Source organism: Vicia villosa, linkage group LG5 (genome assembly GCF_029867415.1).
Source record: "Vicia villosa cultivar HV-30 ecotype Madison, WI linkage group LG5, Vvil1.0, whole genome shotgun sequence".
NCBI classification, from domain to species: domain Eukaryota; kingdom Viridiplantae; phylum Streptophyta; class Magnoliopsida; order Fabales; family Fabaceae; genus Vicia; species Vicia villosa.
This window is the reverse complement of record NC_081184.1, coordinates 143,521,744-143,542,710: the sequence shown is the minus strand read 5'-3', so window position 1 is coordinate 143,542,710 and position 20,967 is coordinate 143,521,744. Positions and strand designations below refer to the sequence as shown.

Sequence of the window (20,967 nt, the reverse complement as noted above, 5' to 3'; positions counted from 1 at the left end):
GATGTCCGATTTTTACACCCACGGTCAATTTGGATTTTAATAGTGACTCCGACAATGATAGCGACTATGACCCTTTTGCAAGTAAGTTTGATATCTTTATTTCGTAAACCATGCATTTTTTCTTATAATATCCAAACTGTGTAGAAGGCACCTATTTGCCATTAAACTGTCAATTATACTTGCCCATGTGATTAGCTTCTTTTACTTTGCATTATTAGGTTCTTTTACTTAGAATTAATTTTATGGTTGGTAACAAAACAGCATATCTATCCGATGATGACTTATGTTCGGATGACGAAAATTATGATGCACCTTTTACAATTCATGACAATGCTGCCAGCAATTCGCAAGGTATCTATTCTTAAACACAGTGAGCAATTCTCAAAAACAGTTTCGGTGTTCATTTTCTAATTCTTATAAATTATTGCCCCATTTCATTCTGATGTAGATTATTACGATATCGGCGCCCCTCTTATTGAATGTCGTTATTGTAAAGCGATGATGTGGTATCAAGAGAGGATGCATAAAAGCTCTCATTCCGCCAACCCGAAGTTTATGATGTGTTGTGGCAACGGGAAAGTTGAACTCCCACTGCTTAGACAGCCTCCGGATACCCTTGCAAAACTTTTATTTGATCACGATAGTTTAGTTAGCCGCAAGTTTCAACAACAGATCCGAGTGTACAATATGATGTTTGCATTCACGTCCCCGGGGGCAAAGGTTGACAATCGGTTTAACAATGGACGTGGGCCTCCAACCCTAAGGATACAAGGTCAAACGTGTCACCGAATTGGAAGTTTGTTGCCTCCTCAAGGTCAAAAGGCTAAGTTTGCTCAGTTATATATTTATGACACAGAGAACGAAGTCGAAAACCGAATGCAGGGACTCAGGTTATTCTTGGAACCCCTTAACTTTCATTGTAACATATCATACTGATATTTGTAAATTTTAATTCTATCCTTAAATGTATTTAATTATATTTCATTTTTTCCCCATCTCAAGGAACAAAGAAGACTTTGATCCAGTTGTTGTCAGTCAACTATCAACCATGTTGTATGAATTCAACCCTCATGCCAAGAGTTTTCAAATGGCAAGGCAATGGTTAAATAATGGGGAAACTCCAAACTTGAAGCTGCGTCTTATTTCTAGCAGATCCACCGATGGGAGGGTGTATAATCAACCAACTGTGTCTGAAGTGGCAGCTTTGGTTGTTGGTGATATTGACACTGCAGAAATGAGGGATATCATAATGCATACAAAGGGAGGAAGACTTCAAAGAATCAACGAACTGCATGCCGCTTACATGGCTTACCAGTATCCTTTGATATTTCCTTATGGTGAGGACGGTTATAGACCTGATGTAGCACACAGAGACTTGCCCGGAAACGAAAACAGCATAAGAAATAGGCTCACAATACGCGAATGGCTTGCCTTTCGCATTCAGACAAGGTTATCTGAAGCTAAGACTTTGTTATCTTCTAGAAGGTTGTTCCAGCAGTTTCTGGTCGATGGTTACACTATGTTAGAGTCCGAGAAACTAGAGTGGCTACGTAAAAATCAACCAAAGCTTCGGGTGTCCAAGTACAACTCTTTAGAGAAAGAAGGCGATCAAAGTCAAGCTCCAGGAATAACCATGGGTAAACGAGTTGTTTTGCCCTCCTCCTTTGTCGGCGGTCGTAGGTTTATGGATCAATTGTACTACGATGGGATGGCTATTTGCAGTAAAGTCGGCTTTCCTGATTTGTTTATTACTTTTACCTGTAACCCAAATTGGCCTGAGATTCAAAGAGTACTTGGACCTCTACATCTGAAGCCTCAAGATCGACCGGATGTCATTTCCAGAATTTTCAAAATCAAGTTTGATCAATTGCTTTCAGATTTAACCAAAAAAGGCGTTCTTGGGAAAGTGCTTGCTTGTGAGTTATTTCTGCCCCTTTACTGATACTTAATAATACAGTGACTATCATGATTTCTAATTTTTTTAATGTTGTCCCCATGCTAGATATGTACACCATTGAATTCCAAAAGAGAGGATTGCCTCATGCCCATATATTGATATTTTTGCATCCTTCAAACAAATATCCAGCACCTGAAGACATTGACAAGATCATTAGTGCTGAAGTGCCTGATCCCAAAAAGCACCCTCGATTGTACAATTTGGTAAAATCTCACATGGTCCATGGTCCTTGTGGTTTGGCAAATCTCAAGTCACCTTGCATGAAAGATAACAAGTGCACCAAGTTTTATCCTAAGAAATTTCAGCCTACAACTATAGTGGACCATGAGGGTTATCCGGTTTATAGGAGAAGAAACAACGGTCACACAATTGAAAAAAACGGCATCATCTTTCATAGTGGTCATGTGGTCCCTCATAACCCAAGTTTGTTGTTGAAATACGAAGCACACATCAACATGAAATGGTGCAACCAAAGTACTTCCATCAAATACCTCTTCAAGTATATTAACAAAGGTTCGGATCGTATTTCTGCAATCATCCAAGGTCAGGACAAAAACAACGTTGACGAAATCAAGCAATACTTGGATTGTCGATACATCTCCCCAAGTGAAGCATGTTGGAGGATATTTTCTTATTCTATACATGGAAGAAAGCCGGCCGTAGAAAGATTGTTTTTTCATATGGAAGGGGAAAACTCCGTGTACTACAAAGACTACGAGCAAGTTGGTGATGTTTTACTCAAACCAAGTGTAACCGAGTCAATGTTTACATCTTGGTTTGAGGCAAACAAAACTTATGAGGAAGCAAGATTACTAACTTACGGTGACTTTGTTTCCAAATTTGTTTATCATAAAAGAAGTCGCACATGGAAACCAAGGAAACGAGGGTATACCATTGGTCGACTCATTTGGGTTCCCCAAAGCACCGGTGAATTGTTTTATTTGCGGATGATGCTCACTGTCACTAAGGGTCCTTTATGCTATAATGACATCAAGAAAGTTGACGGCAAACAACTTAAAACTTTTAGGGATGCATGCTTTGCTATGGGATTTCTACAAGATGATCGAGAAATTGTCGAGGCGATTAAAGAGGCACATCTTTGGGGTTCCGGTCCATTTTTACGCAAGTTATTTGTGACAATGTTGTTATCTGCATCCATGAATAGACCCGAACATGTTTGGAGGAAGACTTGGATGTATTTATCGGATGGCATTCTTTATGATCAAAGATTATTTGCTGGAAATCAAGGTATTTTATGTTTGGATTAACTATACTGTTTTTTTAAACCAATTGTTTTGCCATAGTGTCACTGCCGTGTTGCAATTGCATAGGTTGTTTTTTCATAATACATTTGTAGAAGTAGATTACAAAGAATGGAATATAGCCATTGCATATGAAGTTTGGGATTGCACATGCACAGCTTCTAATGTAACTATACGTGCAGGTTTTTAAGTTATTTGCTGCCACGTTTCAGGCAGTTTCAATTCCATTAACAAATGGCGTTGTTACTGACCATTAGATGACCAATTAAACTCTGGCTAAATATAAGATATATCACTCCAATTCGGTGTTGTTTATGGTATGCTGGAATATCATATTTTTTTTGTTGTCGTTTGAGGTCCGGAAGTAATACGTTCCTTATGAAAAACCTTGGCTGGGGCATTGCAACACACACTTCTTTTATTTAGAATATGGGTCTTTAGCAGCTTCTATTTGCTTAAATTTTCACATTGCATAAGTATGATTTGCTTCTCATTAATATCGTGTATAACATTTGATTTTGTTAACCATTTATGTCTTAGGCCTGACAATGACCGATGCTGAGCTAAAAGAACGCACACTAATGGCCATTGAAACACTTTTGCAAAATAATAATCGATCTCTAAAAGACTTCAAGACGATGCCATATCCAAAAGATTATGTCGTCTCCTTTACTGGAAATAGGCTACTTTACGATGAACTTCAATATGAGGTTGTTGGTCAACAACAAATTTTTGATACTTTGTATGCGACTCTTACAGGTAATTGAGCAAACATTTGAATAGGACACCAATGCAAAGTTTTCTATTAACATCCTGTTTTGAATTATGCATTGTACACAGATGAGCAAAGAAGCATTTTTGATGAAATCATGGATGCCGTAGATAAGCAACAAGGTGGGGTGTTTTTTTTATATGGCTATGGTGGGACTGGTAAGACCTTTATGTGGAACACTTTATCAGCAGCACTTAGGTCTAGAAATAAAATTGTCTTGCCTGTTGCTTCAAGTGGAATTGCAAGTTTGTTGCTTCCAGGTGGAAGAACGGCTCATTCTAGATTTAAGATTCCTGTCCCTACTTTAGAGACTTCTATTTGCAACATTGAAAAGAAAGATGAACTTGCTGAGCTTCTAAAGTTTACGGATTTAATCATATGGGATGAGGCTCCTATGGCTAACAAGTTCTGCTTTGAGGCTTTGGACAAATCCTTAAAAGATATTATGAGTGGATCCACACATGCATCTAAAAAAGTATTTGGAGGTAAGGTTGTTGTCTTTGGTGGTGACTTCAGACAAATTCTCCCAGTTATACCAAGAGGTACTAGATCTGATATTATCCATGCAACAATCAATGCCTCTTGTATTTGGGATCATTGTAAAGTATTAAGGCTTACAAAGAACATGAGGTTGCAAAGTGGTCCACCTACTGCTACAGCTGATGAGATTAGGAGTTTTTCTGAGTGGATTTTAAATATTGGAGATGGGACCATGTGTGAGCCTAATGATGGTTATGCTGATATTTGTATTCCAGATGAGTTCTTAATTTCTAACTTTTCAGATCCGATTCAGGCAATTGTTGAGGATACATATCCTAATCTCATTCATAACTATCTTGATTCGAATTATCTTCAAAGTCGTGCAATCTTGGCTTCAACAATCGAAGTAGTTGATGATATCAACCAATATATCACAAACCTTCTCCCAGGTATTCGTATGTCAATTTGTTCAATTTATAAAAGATAATAGTAAATATATTGTAATATGATATAACTTTAAAATCTTTTAACAATATTTACTAAACTATGTTATTTTTCTATTGTTGTAGGCGAAGAGAGAGAATACTTTAGTAGTGATTCCATTGATAAATCTGATGTAACTAACTTTGATGCATATGAGCATGTGACACCTGAGTTCCTTAACGCTCTTAAAACATCAGGATTGCCTAACCATTCTATCAGGTTGAAAGTTGGGGCCACTATTATGTTAATGCGCAACCTTGATCAGTCAGAGGGCTTGTGCAATGGTACACGACTAACTGTAACCAGGCTTGCTGCCCATGTCATTGAAGCAAAGATCATTTCTGGAAAAAATATTGGTAACATCTTTTATATTCCTAGAATGTCTTTATCCCCCTCACAATCTCCATGGCCATTTAAATTGGTGAGACGCCAATTTCCAATTATTGTTTCATTTGCCATGACTATTAACAAGTCTCAGGGGCAGTCACTTGACAATGTTGGATTGTATTTGCCTAAAGAAGTTTTTAGTCATGGCCAATTGTATGTGGCTATCTCAAGAGTCAAGTCCAAGAAGGGGTTAAGGATTCTTATTCATGACAAAGAGAAACAACCTATGCTCTCTACCACCAATGTTGTATTCAAGGAAGTGTTCCATAACATTTGAAAGGTGTGAGGTTAAATATTGAGTCGTACCACGCCATTTTCAACATCTTTTATCACTTAGATATATTATTCATTCACAATATAACTTTTTTGACTGTTTTTTTCCCTATATTTCAGGTTAAATTCATTCACTTCATTTTGGAATGTCATGTTGCAGCTCAAGTTAACTTTCATAACCTTTTGTAACACATTTTGTATTTTGCTACTTATTTAAAGCAACATCATATTCAGTTTGACTATAAAGGTTTCAAACTTATATTCAGAGTAACACTCCTTCATTTTCATGACCTAAACAATACTATCAATATATTATTTGGCAAGTTTTATCTTTTCATGAAGGTCATATGCCATATGTTAATTTAGTCTGTAGCTACACAACATCATTAGAAAATAACCCGTGCGGACGCACGGGTCTCTTACTAGTTATATAGTATGTTACAAATGATTAAGGGGCAGTTACAAACTGTTTTTATGATCATTAGATCAATGTGATTACACTATAAATAAGGACTCACAAAACCCCCTTATTATTAAGGACTCACAAAACCCTCCTTATTATTATATTAATGTTTTATTATAGTGTATATATTAACGTTTTTAAAAAATAATTAATACGGTTTATGAAAAATGATATGTTTAAAAAGTATAGTATATAAAAATAATTATATACTGAGTGGTTTATAAAAAATAATATATTTAAAAAATACAATATCAAAAATAATGTTATATAAAAAAACGTTATATACTGAGTAAAAAAAAACTTTATAAAAAAACATTATAAAAAAATATTATAAAAAACGTTATAAAAAAAATGTTATTTAAAAATGTTATAAAAAAACATTATAAAAAACGTTATAAAAAAACGTTAATTACATATTAAAAAAAACAATTTATAAAAAAATACTGAGTTAATATATATATATATATATATATATATATATATATATATATATATATATATATATATATATATATATATATATATATATAAACTAAATAAAAGCCTTTGTAATCAACTAAATGTTAGTAGTTCAGTTGGTGGAATATTGCTTAGTAACCTTATATTACCATGTTCAAACCCCCTAATGGTAAGGGGTAACAGTTATTTATCATTTTTTTAAATAACCATTTTTTATTATTTTTTAAAATATTCACGTTTCAAATAAAAAAAATTGTAACGCTGAGGCGAAGCCAATTTATCTAGCTTGTGCTCTATGTTGTAAAAAATATTATTTGAATATGAGTATTTTGAAAATTAATGAAGAAATATAATTATTTAAAAAAATTTATTGCAAAATATGGTTATGTTGAAAAAATTCTACCTTAACATCAAAAGAGCTTTTTTTTTTTTTTGTTTAACTTTATAGTTGATGTATCCTCCTAACACCTTTCTCTAAGATTCAATAATGATCATGCAATTAAATATAAATTATTTTATATTAAATTATTTGTAATTAGAATCAATTTTATATAAATAATGTAGTAAAAATTAATTTTTTCTATAAACAAAGTCGTAATACTTATTTTAAATTCCCACATATAATTATGAGTCTCAGAGTTCAAATCTTAGTAATAACGTTAAATTTATTAATATTGACTTTTTATCGGTTAAACTAATAAAACTGTTGAAGCAAAGACAATTAAATATAATAAACTTACTATCTTTATTCTTAGATTTATCCTTTTTTATAGTAACATCTAAAATACTTTTTTCTAAAAATTTGTAAGTGAGATGGTTTTTTTTAGGTATATAAAAGGTTAAGATTTACCATTCTTCTAACAGACTTTGATTTGATTATTGGAATCTTATAGAGCAGAGAAGTATGAGATGGAATAACATGATGTTTTATCATTTTAATTATTTCAAATGGGATGGATTGAAATATAATGGAGTGGTATGAATTTCATTTTCTTCCATCACTTATCAATATATTTTTTCCTTCTTCGATTTGGACGGAATGAAGAATTTATCTTCTTCCGTCATAAAATTTCTAAATGATGGGATCGCTTCATTTCACTCATCTCTTTTCTACTTTACTCGGCTCATTTTATAATATCCAAACATAACCTTAAAACATCATCCATATAATCAAAAAGATATCTCAATTTTTAAGCAATAAAGATAACATACAACTTGAAAAATATGGATAATGAAAACATTGAAAAAAAGTGGTTTCTAACTAATTAATTATGATGAATATTTATAATATAACTTGGAGGGGAACAAAAAAAACCTCTTGTATTTAGCCTAATAATTGATTGAATTCAATTTAGTGACTTTTTCCTTTTCTCTGGTGCCCCATTAGGTGAACATGACAACTTGTTGTCACCTTCTATTTTGACAGACAGGAAGGTCGATTTATATATATATATATATATATATATATATATATATATATATATATATATATATATATATATTAATTGGGCCCATGCAAATTTTGGACTGTATTTGTATACAAAACGGTGTCTGAAAAATTTACTTTGTACTTTTATAATCAGCATTATGCCCTTACAATATGTAAAAATACTAATTTTACTTTTTAATATTTTTAACTATTTTATCATTTCACTTTTATTACTTATAAAAAAAATCATAAAATTTCACCCTTGCGTATGCAAATCGGAACACCTTTTTGAAAGTGTTCCAGTAAAGAAATTGTTTGAAAGTGTTCTAGTAAGGAAATTGTCATACTGGAACATTTTTTGAAAGTGTTATGGTATGAAAAAAATAGTTCATTTGTCAGAATTTTCACATTTCTTGCAAAATTATTATTCATTGCAGAACTCTTTGGCAAAGAGTTCCGGTATGCAAAATAAAAGTTAAAATTGATTACCGTAACTCTTTTCCAAAGTTTTTCGGTAAACTAAATAAAAAATTGGCTACCAAAACTCTTTTGCAAAGTCTTTCGGTATGCAAAATAAAAGTTACAAATGACTATCAAAATTCTTTTGCAAAATCTTTCGGAATACAAAATAAAACTTGAAAAATTAAAAAAAAAACTACCGGAACTCTTATGCAAAGTCTTCTAGTATGCAAAATAAAATAATTAATTAATTTAAAATACACAAGGGTAAAATTGACATTTTTCATAAAATATAGGGGTATGAGAATAAATGTAGGGGTACAACCGTCTCTTCCATTCAAAATTAAATTTTTGAACAATTTGGCATTCTTGGCTAGGGTGTGCGGCGTTCGGTTTGTCTCTTTGGGAGAAAAGCAGACCCTAGAGTTGCGCAATAACTTGAGTTTTCTACTAATTCCTTTGCTCCTTATACCACACAATGTTCAATTGTCTTCTTCTCTGTTCAACATTTGAGCTACTAAGTTGTTGTCCATTTCGAAGATTACAACCTTGAAACAATAGTGTATGGAGAAATAAACGGATTCACTAAGTGTCGTCCTCTTAGAATTCATAAGATTATCATCACCTTGAACACACCAAGTTACTGAATATCGCTACTAGTCCCCATCTACCCTTTGTATTCATGCAAGCATCCAAGTTACATTTGATCCAGTCTGGGTTAGGGATTTCCATTTATTATTCTGATTGGCCTGAGTGAAGCTAATGTTTTTCTTTTGATTTTTGTTGTGCATGTCTTTATCGACTCTGAATCGGTGGTCTTCACAATAATTTGGAGTAGCGTTTTGAGCTATAACATTTATTTTATCTTTTTCATTTTCCGTAATTTCTTCCTCGTCTTCTTTTCTTACTTTGTGCTAGAGCTAGCTTGATTCTTATCATCTAGGGTCACAAGTTGAGAAAAAAAGAGGATTTTGTGACGAGATATTAAATCTCAACCGTTTATTTTAATCAAACGATTGTTATTTCTTCCTCTCACTCTCATATAAGGTTACCTTTCCCACTAGATACAATATATATATATATATATATATATATATATATATATATATATATATATATATATATATATATATATATATATATATATATATATATATATATATATATATATATATATATATATATATAAGGTTTGCTAACATAGACCCACTTGTTTTATGAAGGTCTACCTTAGCAAGCATTAACTACAAAATAGTTAAATGCGCATGTTGCTAAAACACACCTTCGTAAAAATAAGTGGGTGTATTTTAGCAAACTCCTGTGGGGTTTGCTAAAATACACCCACTTATTTTTATGAAGGTATGTTTTAACAAACTTTAACTAAAAAATAATTAAATGCACCCTAAGGTGCATGTTGCTAAAATAAACTTTCATAAAAACAAATGGGTCTACGTTAGCAAACCCAAATATATATATATATATATATATATATATATATATATATATATATATATATATATATATATATATATATATATATATATATATATATATATATATATATATATATATATATATATATATATATGAGACGACTCAGGTGAGAACACTTGGTTATTATGAGAAATGAGAACAATGATTCATGACCATTAAATTTTGATTTTTTGATTTTAATGGACTAACTTGATTTCTCTTTCTATGTTGATTTAAAATAAATATTAAAGATTTTAGAAAGAGAAATCAATCTAGTCCATTAAAATCAAAAAAATTAAAATTTAATGGTCGTGATTCATTGTTCTCATTTCTAATAATAACCAAGTGTTCTCACCTGAGTCGTCCCCTATATATATATATATATATATATATATATATATATATATATATATATATATATATATATATATATATATATATATATATATATAATTCGTTACATGTTATAGTCGATGCGATACTTATATACAAATATAAATATATATTCTATTAACAAATAAATACATATTCTTTCAATAGTATCAATAATCATTTAACACTATTAAATGAATATTGTTGGTGGATTATTGGTATTGTGCACATTTTCATTTTTGGAATGATAATTTTTTGTATGATTCTTTTTTTTATGAGGTTTTGCAAATTCTTTCCAAGGTCCACCTTTTTGCTTTGGTGGGTATATTTTACATGATAAGCTACTTGGTATATCTAATATATTCCAAATTAATTGTTAGACATCTCAATTTCTTGAATGAGTTTTTAAAGTAGAGATGGCAAGAAGGTGGGTCGGCGACCGTTTTTATCCCTACCTAAACATGAATCCATGAATAATCATCGTTTTCAGCCCCGATACCCGACGAAGATAAAGAATTAAAATTCAAACTCGTCCCAAAAAGGTTTGGATAGAAAATATTCATTTTATCTAACATCTAATTACATTACAAACAATAAAATACAATCTCAAAAAGTTCCATACATACATTTCAAATAATAAAGTATAAACCAAAATGCATTGGTTATACATTTAGTATTTAAAATTATCAAAACTAAATAATAAAGTACATAATAAAATAAACGAGATGTGTACCAGTGTCCTAATTATCTAACCCGTCAAACTCATGACGAGTTCAGGTGAGTCTATCCAGGTGCGGGTTATGTTTTCTTGCTTATTCTAAAGTGGTATTATCAATGTATCATATATGGAGAAATGTTATCAATGGTGTTCTTACTTTTAAGGCTTCCTACGAGTTTTTTATACCCGTTAAAATTTTTATTAATTGGGGGTAAACTCATTTGGGAAAAAGTCTTCCCTCTTCAAAGTCTTTCTTAGCTTATAAACTTTTGCATTATAAGATACCTACTTATGATAATTTGAGGTTTCATGGTCAGTGGCGGATCCAGAAATTTTTGTTGGTGGGGGCAAAAAATAGTGCAAGTATTTTAACTAAAAAAATTATTACAAATTTTAAAATAATTATAATAACGTATAAATTCAAATTATATAAAAATTTATATAAATTATATTTATTTCTTATGAATTTCTTTGTTCTAAAATTTTTTAATGATTTTCTACTATTAATACTATCAAATATGACACTATAAATATATTCTTGAGTTTTGAAGCCTACTATACCTCCCATAAGTTCTCGAAAATGACACTTTATTATATATAAAATTATATAACCGTTCAATTGCTTATCCTTCATATATAAGTGCATATTTTATTCTTTTTAAAATTTATGGGTGAAAAAAATTTTATTTTCTAACAAAATTAACTACACATCTAATACTTTTTAAATAAAATATCAAATTAAAGACAAACTATTTTTATAAAGAGTGGAAGAATTTATAATAAGAATTTAAAATAGTTAAAGTTAAAAGATAAAATTATGATGTGTAGCTAAGTGTAAATTAATGTGATGTGAGTACTTAAATTTTATGGGGGCTCTAAATAATATATATGTTAATGGCATTAAAAAAAAATTGTTCTTGTGGGGGCTTAAGCCCCCAATGCCATTAACATGCATCCGCCCCTGTTCATGGTTGTGTGGTTGTCTCTCGATGTATTTTGTGTGGATTAGCCGAAGAGACATCTACTCATTTATTTTTACATTGCACTTTTGTCGTATTCATATTTATAAAGGCACAACACACGGTGGAAGAATCGTATTCATATTTGCTCTCTTACACAATTTTGTGCTTCTCATGTATATAAAGAAGATAATTATTGTGCTGATAAACTTGCATGTTCTAGTCTGGTTAACCTAGGTGATTATTAGGGAGATGAACTAAATCAACACAAGAATTGTTAGCACCTAGCAGAATTTAAACTAAGATACTTGAGAGGAATACACTCTCAAAATCTAAGTCTCCACCACTAAACCAACCTTTAGGGGTTAATACTACACCATTTAATTAAACATTTTCAAGCAATAAACTACCAATTAGCCAAAATGATGACATTACCATATCTTTTGGAACACTTTTACCTTTGATATGCACGATTTGAACAAGTAGATAATTTCTTACTCCAACAATCATGATTTCAATCTTACTACTATACACAAAATAACCACTTAAAAAACGATACGCAAATGCCACCGTATACAATATTATACTAGTAGTTGTACTAACAAGTGCACTTTTTCATGGAGGCTGGTATTATAATTGGGCTACGAATTAATAATAATTAATTACATTTCATATAAAGTAGTGGGGGAAAATATCTTATCCTACTCGTATTCACCATATAATTTTACCAAAAGTAATCAAGAATCAATATCCACTAACCTCATACTTTTAGATTTTTTTATATAATTATTAGAAATTTAAAAGTATTGTAAGAGAATAAATATGTATGAGTGTGAAGTCAAATATTATAAGAATTTAAGTATGAGTTATTCGTGTTCATCAACTGTATAATAAATAAGATTAATAAAAAATATATAGATAAAAAAATGTGTGTCATTAAAATCTCTTGCAAGAGCTATCATTAACTCAGTGTTACATTATAAATTACAATTAGGCTTAATATGAAGATAACATTATATAATAGATTCGATCCTCCCTACATTTATAAATACAAAATGTCTCATCATATTTAGATATTTTATCAGAATTCCAACATCTCTGAAATGCATGATATTCACAACTTGTTCATCTTTCATTACCATCATGACCTTTAAAAAAAACAAAACAAAAGTACCATCATGAAGATTTTAATACTACTTGTATACTATGGTAGTAATTATCTAGTTGTTGAAAATTAGAAAAATGAGTGCAAAGAATCAGTTAAAAAGCGATACGAGGGAAAACTAGCATGAGTATTATGACCATATCATATAGCATATCGTATGCTTCTTGGACCACTTGATCTTTATACTCACAGCTTTAGCATATACTGTAATATTTATTTGAAATATCAAATGTGTGTTTAAATACAATGCACTCTTGTAACAAAATCTTTAATAATCTAGAATTATGCTTTTAAAGATGCATTTAATTTTTATATAGGGCCAGTTGTATAAATATTTAAAGGGTCTTGCTAACCAGTGTCCTCAGGACAATGGTTAAACATTTAAAAGAAGAAAATATTTTATAAAAAATTTAATATTTCAGACATTAAATACGCAGATTATCGAGATAAATTTACTATTTTAAAGTCTTAACTATTATCCTGAAAGCACTAGTTAGTATTTCCCATATTTAAAATGCTAAGCATCACATATATAATCGAGTACATTGGTGTTAGAAATGAAAAATAACTGAAAACACTTTGTGATATCCATTTAATTTTTCTCTCCATTCTAATTTATAATTCGTTTTGAAGATTTTTTTTTTATCAAATTATAAATCACCTTATGTACTTTCTACTATTGATTTTTTAATAATTTTTTTAATTTTCCAAATATAATTAACGAAGAACAATATAGTAAAAGCATACCTAATTTATTTATTTGTATACATAATTATTAATATTTATTAAGTCGTTTGAAATATTCAAGAAGGAGGAAATAAAGTGAAAGGTGATCTTAGAGTCATACCCACTAACCTAAGAATGTCAAAATGGATAGATTTGAAAAATATCGATTGGATTGTTAATAGATAAATCAAAATAGTTTTTTAATTCATTAATAATTTATTAGTAACTATTTAAAAAAAATTCAAATCTATTTGTCATACCCCAAATTTTGACCCTAAGATCACACATCATCTGCATATCAATCATCAATCAAGAAGTTTCGACTTAGAGCTCTACTTGTGATGTTATGCTCAATTCATCTGCAAGGGAATCATCAAGCACCCATGTTTAGTCTTGTATATATTGTTTTACTAACCAAAATACCAAAAATATTGCCTTGTGCTTTTGTGTGTTTGTGTTTTGTAGGTACCAAGTCAAAACATCCATCAAAAGGAGCATTTTTCAACATTTTCACTATGCAAATCGATTTGCATAAGGTGTAAATCGGTTTACACAACTGTTTCTGCACCAGATTTGCTTCTGCCATCAGTGCAAATCGATTTGCATAAGACAGCAATCGATTTGCATAACTGTTTTTGCCCCAGATTTTGCCTTTTTCAGCTATGTAAATAGATTTGCATAAGGTGCAAATCGATTGCACCAGTGCGAATTTGGAAAAATGAAGGCAAAATTCAGCTTTTGAAAGTGTTGACATCATTTGCAAGCATGGGAAGCATGACTTAGCTCTTGTATTTGATTACCTACATCATTTAATCATAAACCCTCATGTGATTGCATCAAGACCATTGGATTTCATTTTTGGCTCCAAATCCTTTTCCCAAGCCTAATTCTATTTTCCAATCCTAACTCCAAGCCACAAAATTTCCCAAGCCTAAGTGCTATAAATTGAGGCACTCCCCTCTTCATTTTTCAAGCTTTGATAGCCAAGAAAACTCTTGCTCTTTCTCTCCTCACCTCTTCCAAACCCCTCACTCAAAGCTCTTTTTCTTCCACACAAATTAGTGAGTCACATCTTGAACCTCACTAATTTAGAGCTAAACCTCAACATAAACACTACTTTTTCTTCATCAATTGTGAGAGATCAAGGCTTGTGGTTGTGTGTTCTTGAAGAAGATTCAAAGTTTGTGAAGATTTGGTAAAATTCTAGATCCATTCCATAATTCAAGATGTGATCCATTGTTGTTTATGCTTGATGCACCTTTGGTGCTACATTGATGAGATTTGCTTGCTTACTTGATACATTTTCGTGCACAAATTGATCCAAGATCACAAGGTGTTTGTTTTTATGTTTAAACAAGTTTTCTTCTCTTGATTTGCTGTTTTTTTTTGAAAACTGTGTTGTGCAAATCGATTTACATCTGGTGCAAATCGATTTACACAACTGAAAAACTGCGCAGATTTGAAAACAGAGTTATGCAAATCGATTTACACTCTGTGCAAATCGATTTACATCTGGGCAGAATGCTTGTTTTTGTGGTTTTTGACTTGTTTTTTGTTCTAACTCATCTTCTACTCCATTCTTTTGATATTTTCTTTGAATCACAAGTTAGAGGCCTAATTTTTCTCTAATTTCAATGGACTTAGGGCGTCGATAGGATGAGAATCCAAATCCGCAATATTAAGTGATTGAAATTATAGATGAAAGGAGCTTTTAATGTGGTTCCATCTTTTACTTCTCTTTATTTTGATCGATGAAAGTCTTAATACCTTGAGAATTCTCATGGATTCTTGGTAAAGACTAGATCGATCACCATTTTTCTTTTCGTGCGGTATTGCTTTCGGAGAGTGATCTACATATCGCTTCTCTCGCATGCATTAGCACATAAAGTTTTGACCGGCCTCGTTGTAGGGTGATTTCTACATAAATCACTTGGCGATCTGCTTAACATAGCGCAATATTTCGTGTCCCGAATCAAAAAGATCAAATATGGAAGAGAATTGTATGCGGTTGATTTAAGACTTATGGAGGTTTATCGTGTAGTCGCTATGATTTTATCAAGCTTCTGATAAATTTCTATTGAATTTAAATCCGAGAACATCCTTCACTCACCATCGATCTTCATTACTAACTTTGATAACATACTTGACAAGTTTCAAGATGGTTATCTTTAACATCTAACAATTGACTTTAATTTCTGCAATTTATTATATTGCTCTTTATATTTTGCTTTATGCTTTACTTTATCATTTCACCATATTTACATTCCGCTATTTTCTCTTTGTCCATTTGGACATTTATATTCCGCTATTTTCTCTTTGCCCATTTGGACACTATGTTTATGTTTCCGCCATTTTCTTTTGTCCACTTGGACCATACTTTACTTTTATGCTAAAACACTAATAAATAACAAAAATCTAAAAAACACCTAAGGCTCTCTTTTGGACTATTGGTTACTATCCCTAGCATTTTGGAGATTCGGGCTTATGGACTTAAGACCTCTGGACCCTTATTCTGTTGTTACTCTGCTGTTATTCTGTCTGTCTGGCATTGGATTGTTGTCTGTTTATGTGTGCAGGTATTTCCTCGAAAGCCCTTGATGGTTAATTCCAAGGCATTGATATAAGGATTTTACCCGAAAACAGCCGTTACTCTGCTCGATTTTCGTCGGAATCTTAATGTGCTTAATGCAAAATGGTGCTAAGATAATAAGTTCATCTGGATCCCCAAGTGGTAATGTGATTGGTTTAGTATTGATAAGTCCAAAGGATGGGAACTCTACCTTGACTCTTAATGTCAAGTGTTGGCTTCTTATTTCGGTTAGACCGTTTCTTTCCTTAGCTTTTATTTTACGCAATAGGATAGCCTCTTCATCTCCTCCCACTTCTTAGATTTTCAAAATCTTCTCCCTTTTTCAAAAACCTTCTTATGTTTGCAAACCTTTTCAAAACCTTTTTTTCTTAAAAAAATATCTTTTGCCCTTAGTGGCCTTTTCCTCTTTTTCGTCAAAAGTTTAGACACCGTTAATTGTCGAAACGAGTGGTTATACCCCACGATTTTGAAATTGATTGATATAATGAGATCTTTTCCGCGTGAGAGAGCTAGTGGCATACTCGTTGATTTTATCCGAGTTGGAGCCCTTCTTTCATTTGCGATGCAAAGAACTCGTTTGTTCTCATGCTCAAGATCAATGGCTGAGTATTTCTCTCCGACGACGATAAAGTGTTTATTCGTTTTTTTTAAAAACGTTTTCCCTTTAAGCGGAACTACATTAGCTATGACTTCTCCATTGCACCGAGGAGGTATGTAGGCACAAAGCTTAACGCTTTGCCGAGCTTATTTTAAAATTAAAACAAACTCTCTTTTTAGCACACACACACAACACATATTTTCAAAAAGGTTCCTGTGGAGTACCACAGATATGAGGGGTGCTTTAAACCTTCCCCTCATATAATCAACACCCGAACCTGAGTTCTCTTTCTTGTTTTAAAAACAAAACTTTGGGTTTTACGTTCTTTTCCCTTTTCCTTTGAAAAAATAAAGCGCGGTGGTGATTTCAAACGAAATATTGATTCGAGTCAATCCTATGGCTTCGATATCAGATTTTCCCCGCTACACTATTACATCCATTAAGTATATAATTCATCCATTAACATATTTTAATTGGATAAACTATGAAATTAGTTAATTTTTTTATAATATTTTATTTTATTTATAATTTTTTACAAAAATTAACCTATATTTTTCAAAATCTCTCTTAACTAAATACTTTTTGACATTTTTTTAAATATTTCTCTCTCTCTCTCTCTCTCTCTCTCTCTCCGCCGAGTCCAAGTTCGAGTCTTTGCTAGATGTTGGATTTGAGGTCACTTTCTATGTGGAAAAAAATTCAAATATGTTGGCACATTTGTGTCTCACTTATTCTAAGTGAAGAGAGTCAATTGAGAGAGAGAGAGAGAGAGAGAGAGAGAGAGAGAGAGAGAGAGAGAGAGAGAGAGAGAGAGAGAGAGAGAGAGAGAGAGAGAGAGAAGAAGAAGACATAAAAATCAGCCTCAAAAGAGAGAGAAAAGAATAGAAACTTATTTCCATTTTCTGCAACCAGTCTTAGTAAATTAGAGACTCTGGAATAGTTAATCTTTAGATCGAGGTCATTTTTGGAAGGCATATTCAAACACCTATGTCTAACTTTTGACTCTTAGAATCTTCAAAACGAATTTTAAGCTGAGAGATATTGGCTTCGCATTGAAGCTGCAGATTTGGATTTTTTTAGCTTCTTGTTTCTTATTTGTAAGGTAGTTTAATTTGTTATTTTTTGTTGTTGTTAGCACTAGTTTGTGAAGCATTTTGAGACTCTCTTGTACCCTTATTTGATTATAGTGGGGTTATTTTTTTGGTTTGGATGACTCGTGGATTTTTACTCTCACATTGAGGGTTTTCTATATTAAAATATTTGTGCTTTCTAGTGCGTTTATTTATTCTATTTGATAGGATATATTTGTTGTTGATCCTATTAGGTTCTTATAAGTTTGAGAAATTTTATATCTGTTGTATATTGGTTTATTATTGTGTGTTAATATCTCATTAGAGTGGTATCAGAGTCTGGTTAGGGGCTATTTTACTTGTTTAAATAATATAGTCAAATACAAATATGAAGATGATATTGTTGAATGGTTCTAATTACCATTTGTGGAAGAGAAAGATGAAATACTTATTATTTATGAAGAAATTGTATTTATCGGTGTTTAGTTCCGCAAAGTTGGATTTTATGTCTAATGAAGAATGAGAGTTTGAACATCTACAACAAGTATGTGATTTTATTCGATAATATGTATAGGACAATATTTATAATCATATTTCTAATGAATCGCATGAAAAAACTTTGTGGGAGAAGATAGAGTCCTTGTATGCCTCTAAATCAGGGAATAATGAAGTGTTCTTGATGAATAGCTTCATAAGTTTGAAGTATAAAGAGGGGACTTATATTTCAGATCACTTGAGTGAATTTCAATGGCTTTTTCATTAAATGTAAGGAATGGATATCAAATTTGATGATTAACTTTTGGGACTACTTCTATTTCTATCTTTACTAGGGTCTTGGGAGACGTTTTGAGTTTTAATCGCAAGTTCTACTTTTATAGGTGTTTTTATTTGGAAACAGATAATGATGATATTCTTAATGAGGATATGAGAAGGAAGACACGTGGTTCGTCATATTAATCTGAGGTACTTGTCACTAAAAGTAGGGGAGAAGTAAAAAAATGAATCGAAGAGTGGTAGAGAGAATAACATAAGCAAGTCCTAGCCGCGATACAAAAATCTAAAGTGTCATTATTGTCACTAAATGAGACACATACAAAAGTATTGTTATCAATGGAAAGGGGATAAAAAGGAAAGAAGGGTTAGTCTAAACAATGAGATCATGAAGATCATAATGATGATCTTGTTACTATTGCTACTAGTGATGATCTTGTTATTCTTTGTGATCGTGAGTCTAATTATGTTGTATCAAACGAAAGCATGTGGATAGTTGATATTGGTACAACATTGCATGTTACAAAAAGGAATGAGTTCTTCACATCTTATAAATTTTGTGACTTTGGAGTGTTCAAGATGGGTAATGATGGTGTATCTAAGGTAATTGGTGTTGGTGATATTTTCTTACAACCCAACATGGGAATGCAATTTTTGCTTATAGGTGTCAAACATGCTTGAGATGTCCGCTTTAATTTGATCTTTGTGCATATGCTTGATAATAGTGGCTATTAAAATCAACAAAGGTAACTTGGTTGTGTCTAGAGGGGGAATATTTCTAAACTGTATTGGATAAAATCTCTGGTTTCTAGGAAAAAAGTGAATGCTATCAACATTGAAGCATTGTTGTGCCACCGAAGAATTAGTCGTATGAGTTAAAGGAGGATGAATGTTTTGGCGAAAAAGGATGTTCTTAAAGGATTAAAGCATGCATATTTGGAGAAGTGCTCACATTGTATGACTGGTAAATAGACTAGAATATCTTTTAAGATACATCCTTCTTCAAGGAATTCAATTGGTACATTCTGATGTTTGTGGTCCATTAAAGGTAAAGTCCTTTAGTGGTGCACTTTATTTTGTTACATTTATTGATGATTGTTCCATGAACTGTGTGTTTATATCTTAAAGACAAAAGACCAAGTGTTGGAGAAGTTCAAAGAATTTCATGCTATTGTTGAGAGGAAGACAAGCGAGAAGGTGAAATATGTTCATTCTAAAAATAGTGGTGAGTATTGTAGATAATTTGATGCCTATTGCAAGCAGCATGGTATTACACATGAAAAAACTCCTCCTAAAAATCCTCAATTGAATGATTTAGTAGAGAGGATGAATCGAACACTAATTTATAGAGTATGGTGTATGCTCTCTAAAGTTAAATTGCCCATTCATTATTTGGGTGAGGTACTTTACACGGTGGTGCATGTTCTTAATCTTACTCCTACTGTTGCTTTGAACAATGAAGTTCGAGGTAACATCTTGTTTAGAAAGAATGTCAAGTATGATCATTTGAGATTATTTGGTTGTAAGGATTTTATGCATATTCCAAAGGATGAAAGATCTAAGTAATATGGAAAGTAAAAACAATGTATCAATTTGTCTAATATTGACCCAGTTGGGTTATTTGTTTATAATCTGGATATCATTGGTAGTGATAAGCAGAATGATGAACCACATTATTATGTTGATGATCAAGAGCATGTAGACGGGGTAAATATTCCAACTAATGATGATGAAGGGGAGAATGATATGTCACATGATGAGAATTTTGGTAAAGCTCCAGAATCATCTCAAGTTCAACTTAGGAGATCTAATAGGAAGAGACAACCTTCCACAAGGTATAATTTTGATGAGTATGTGGCCTTGACTGATGAGGGTGAATCTGATTGTTTTTGAAAGGCCGTAGAAAGTGATGAAAATAAAAAGTGAATTGATGCGATGCATCATGAGATGAAATCATTGCATGATAATCACACTTATAATTTAGTGAAATTGCCTAAAGGAAAAAGGGCTTTGGAAAACATGTGGATTTATAGAGTTAAACATTAGAGCAACTCTAAGTATCCAAGGTATAAAGCCATATTAATGGTGAAAGGTTTCCGTC

At 31.8% G+C, this 20,967-nt stretch overlaps 1 protein-coding gene and 1 pseudogene across 1 annotated transcript; both read left to right on the top strand.

The window, feature by feature from the left end:
* The first annotated feature begins 1,101 nt into the window (after positions 1 to 1,101).
* Positions 1,102 to 3,476, top strand: LOC131605647 (uncharacterized). The gene is made up of 6 exons (XM_058877980.1): positions 1,102 to 1,916; positions 2,003 to 2,196; positions 2,254 to 2,500; positions 2,570 to 3,205; positions 3,315 to 3,385; positions 3,432 to 3,476. The coding sequence occupies exons 1-6, from the start codon at positions 1,235 to 1,237 to the stop codon at positions 3,474 to 3,476; spliced, it is 1,875 nt and encodes a 624-aa protein (XP_058733963.1). The 5' UTR covers positions 1,102 to 1,234.
* Positions 3,477 to 3,763: 287 nt separating this feature from the next.
* Positions 3,764 to 20,759, top strand: LOC131605646 (uncharacterized; annotated as a pseudogene).
* Positions 20,760 to 20,967: the final 208 nt, after the last annotated feature.

What these genes read in the sequence shown, in the direction of transcription:
- LOC131605647 (XM_058877980.1), top strand. Translation starts at nt 1,235, where the DNA reads ATGAGGGATATCATAATGCATACAAAGGGAGGAAGACTTCAAAGAATC. An exon ending in TCTTGGGAAAGTGCTTGCTT is followed by an intron (nt 1,917 to 2,002) that starts GTGAGTTATTTC and finishes TCCCCATGCTAG; the next exon opens with ATATGTACACCATTGAATTC. An exon ending in TCCATGGTCCTTGTGGTTTG is followed by an intron (nt 2,197 to 2,253) that starts GCAAATCTCAAG and finishes TTTTATCCTAAG; the next exon opens with AAATTTCAGCCTACAACTAT.